This window comes from Metarhizium robertsii, assembly GCF_000187425.2.
Source record: "Metarhizium robertsii ARSEF 23 chromosome Unknown MAA_Scf_51, whole genome shotgun sequence".
In the NCBI taxonomy this organism is placed as follows: Eukaryota; Fungi; Ascomycota; class Sordariomycetes; order Hypocreales; family Clavicipitaceae; genus Metarhizium; species Metarhizium robertsii.
In genome coordinates this window covers 14,921-18,671 of record NW_011942195.1, presented here as the reverse complement: position 1 = coordinate 18,671, position 3,751 = coordinate 14,921, and the positions used below count along the sequence as shown (strand labels likewise).

The 3,751-nt window shown below is 47.8% G+C and overlaps 1 protein-coding gene across 1 annotated transcript; it reads right to left on the bottom strand.

The window, feature by feature from the left end:
* Window positions 1-87: 87 nt before the first annotated feature.
* Window positions 88-1,838, bottom strand: MAA_10504 (Ribonuclease H-like protein; the record flags this gene model as incomplete). Its single annotated transcript, XM_007828502.1, has 3 exons — window positions 88-130; window positions 213-823; window positions 1,014-1,838. 3 exons carry the CDS (start codon window positions 1,836-1,838, stop codon window positions 88-90), a joined length of 1,479 nt encoding a protein of 492 aa, XP_007826693.1.
* Window positions 1,839-3,751: the final 1,913 nt, after the last annotated feature.

Below are 3,751 nucleotides of genomic sequence, written 5' to 3'. Positions count from 1 at the left end.
TGAGTTGATCGCCACCCTGCATATCGATGGCTCGAACCATCTTTTCGTCGTAGTGCTCACCCGATCGATATTTCTTCTGAAACAATGTTAGTAATCGACTCGATATGGGTAGATGGGTTGGGGAGGATACCTGTTGTTCTTCGTAATGAAGTAATAACATATCCATCAGCGTCAACGATTGTGAGATAGACGAGTCATCTCCCTCCGCGTACAATGTTGCTGAAGCAAATGGCTGAAGAAATGTATGTGCTTTGCCTAGTAACTCCCAATCTCCAGCTAGTAGCCGATTGTCACCGATGGCCTCTTCGTGATCAGACAAGAAGGACTGGATTTTGTCCTTTTTTCTAATTGCGCGATCAATGACCTGATACCAGGACGACCAGCGGGTACGATTATCTATCCCTAAACGCAGTCCCACTGCCTTATCCCACGCATTCTGGTGGAGGCTTGACGACCTTAGCCACACGGCTAACCCATGAAGCTTGCGCAATGCGGGGAAATTCTCAACGCCGCTAAAGTCGTCGGTCGATATTGCGGACCTATTACCACCCGAGCTGCCTTTGCGCTTATGCTTTCTGGACGGCTCTCCGGTGTGTCTCTTTGTTGCATTTCGTTCTGCGGCAGCCCTCTTTCGATGAGAGGCCAGGACCTCGGAAAACTGGGCGAGAAGCTCCTCTCCAGTGACACCAGATGCTGCCTCGAGTGCTGCCACTAGAGCCTCTTTAGAAGACGCGAGCAGGGAGGCTTGAAGGGAGATATCACGGGGCGAATCTAAGGTGCTAGTAGTAACGTAGTTGTGCCTTAAGGAGGAGGGAAGAGGAAGCTATCTAGACTACAGCTTTATGGTGCGCTAATGGTCTGTGCTCATGTGAGTGTCTTAGACAAGTCGTGATGGTGCTGTGACAGGAGAGATTAATGATATGCGCGATACAGCGTATACGACGTCCCTTTGCATTGAATTGAATCTACTCAGCGTCAGCCAATACCTAACCTAAACTGCGTAGGTAACTAACCTTATGTCTACTCATTAGCTTGCGTTGTACAGACTCGAGACATGTGTCGTTTGATGTGGCGTTGTCACCCGTGTGCCAACCAAGTTTTGACTGTATCCCGTATTTCTCTAAAGTATCGATAACAGCCTGCGCTTGAGCTTCTCCAGAATGACTCTCTGCACATTCTGGCAGAGATAGTAGCGCTTTACGAAGCTTGTAGTCTTTATCTACCCACTGTGCACACACGGCAAGAAGAGAGTGTCTATGCGGTGATGTCCAGAGGTCCGTTGAGATATGAATCGGACTTGAGGCCGCGATAAGCCTCTCCTTTATCTCGCAGCTGTAAAATTCATAGTTTGCGGCTATGTATCGGACCATCGTGCGCCGTGAGGTAATGAGGGAGTCTGTGATGTATGGGTTGCACGCGAGAGCCAGTTGTTGAAACTCGTCCCATTCAATAGCCGAAAAGGGTACTCTCCGACGCGTGAGTATGCTGATCAATGCTTCCTGATATGCTTGCGGGCTGAAGGCATTTCGAAGTGCGTCCTCGCTCGCTACAGGGCGAAAATGCGTGGAGATTGAGCGCTGGGTCCCCGATACAGACCTGGTGCATCTGGATGCGACGGGATGGTTGTTTCTGACATGATTGGCAGCATTTGCCTTATGGTCGTATCGTTTATCTCGACACACAGTGCAAGTATAGATGGTTTTACCTCGACTCCTTCGTCCGCGTGTATTTGAGCGGTCCTTGGCGATGTCTATTATTGTGAGGAAGTTTGATGGCAATCCGTTGACATCTGGGGGATATTCTGTAGTACCGATGATAGATGATGTGTCAGATGACATATTGTAATAGGCAAGGGGGACATTCAGCCAGAACCGTGATTGGAAAACAATAAATTATTGAATCGCAGAGAAGAGGAAATGGAAACTCTCCAGCAGCTAGCTGCCTAGTTACATAGCCAATGCTCAGGGGCTGCGGGAGAGATTAGCTTCATTTGGTGGCGTTACTGCCATCGCGTCAGCCGATTGCACCTCAGCGGCCCGACGCGCCACACTTGTTCATGTGAAAGGGGGATATTTTGAACTTAACATCACGGACTTGAACCGATATTGACGAGTTTGAGAGATTGATCGACTGCGACTGCAACGGATACAAAATCGTTTAACCGTTCAAACGGTTTTAGAACGTACTCAAACGGTTAAACGGTCTAACATGCATAAACGTTTTAAACGGAACGAACGAACGACCGAACGACCGAAAGTGCCCATGTATGGCATACATGGGCAAACGGTTTAAACGGTCGAATATTTTCTCAAACGTTTGAACGGTTCAACAATATCGCAAACGGTTAAACGAACGAACAAACGGTTTAAACGAACGAATGAACGATTTATGGGGTCAGAAATATCTACTGTGCATACCTGCTCTAATACCGGTCGAAATAATGCCCACTATTGTTGTTAACGTCCTGAGAGCCACCCTCCAGCGGTGGGATTTAGATTAGACCCATCCCATTCTCATGTAGAGTCCTTGACTAATTTCCTGTATATTCGATTGTCTCGATGGTTTCGCATGTGATCTGTAGACCATCGTACTCCGTGACGTAATGAGGGCCTATGGTGTGTAGGTTACGCAGAACAGGTAGTTCAACCTTGCCCGATTCAATAGCCGGAAAGCCACCCTCCGACGTGTAATATGCTAATCGATGCTTCTTGTGGCACGTATGATAGATGATGTGTCTGATGACATCTTGATTGTCAAAAATTGTCAAAAGGTGAGGTTTTAAACTTTGTATCTGGAATTGTGTACGGAGTATGAGCTTATTTAGCCAGAGGAGTGATTAGAAGCCGACAGAGAAGAGGAGTTAGACCCTATCGAGGAGATGGCTTAACGCTGAGGGTTTGCTATAAAGATTGACCACGTTTGGGGGCGTTAGAAGCATCAGTGCCAGCTGAATGCACCCGTTCATGTTACAGATTGGGACTGATATTGACCACTTTAAAAGATTTATCGAGTGTGGAGTCTGGAAAACAGTTTAACCGTCTAAACGGTTTAAGCATTCCATAAAACGGTTAACGGCTTAAGATGCCACAAACGGGTTAAACCAAACGAACGGACGAACGAACGAACGAAAGTGCCCATGTATGGCCCAGGCAGAGAGTGGAAATGCTGATCGAGTTACGCGGCAGGCACGCTGCCCACCCCTTCCGTGTCATACTGACAGATGTCGAGACTGGCTGTTGAACTGCTTGAGCGGTCTGAGTTGCTGGACAATGGTCGCGATTGCGATTGTATGGAGGGATTGGTTGGGCTAATTGGACTTCTACGACGGCTGATGTTGGCGATGTTAATATTTGGTGAAGGCATTGTAGAGCTCTGAGGCAAGGTACGTTGTACTGGACAGGCTGGGGCAATGACGATGGAGATGGTGATACTGGAACGCGTCGCGATTTGCTGTGAGGGTCGACATGTTGGCGGACACATGGCGACTCTGCGGCAGAATTTTAGTACCTACCTCCTGCACTAACAGATCTGATTTGGGCCAATGAGAGGGTCCAAAAAGTGTAGCACCCGTAAGGTGTAGCACGCGTAGTAATTTGATGTAGCACCCCTATTAATTGCCTACATATAATGCCCTAGTTGGCGCAATGGGCGGCCGTGCGTCAAAGGCAAGTATATGACAATACCTTTGCAGCGAATGGGTACGTAAATAGAAGGCAATAGAAAAGATACTGTTGGTTCGTCAAAGGGAAAA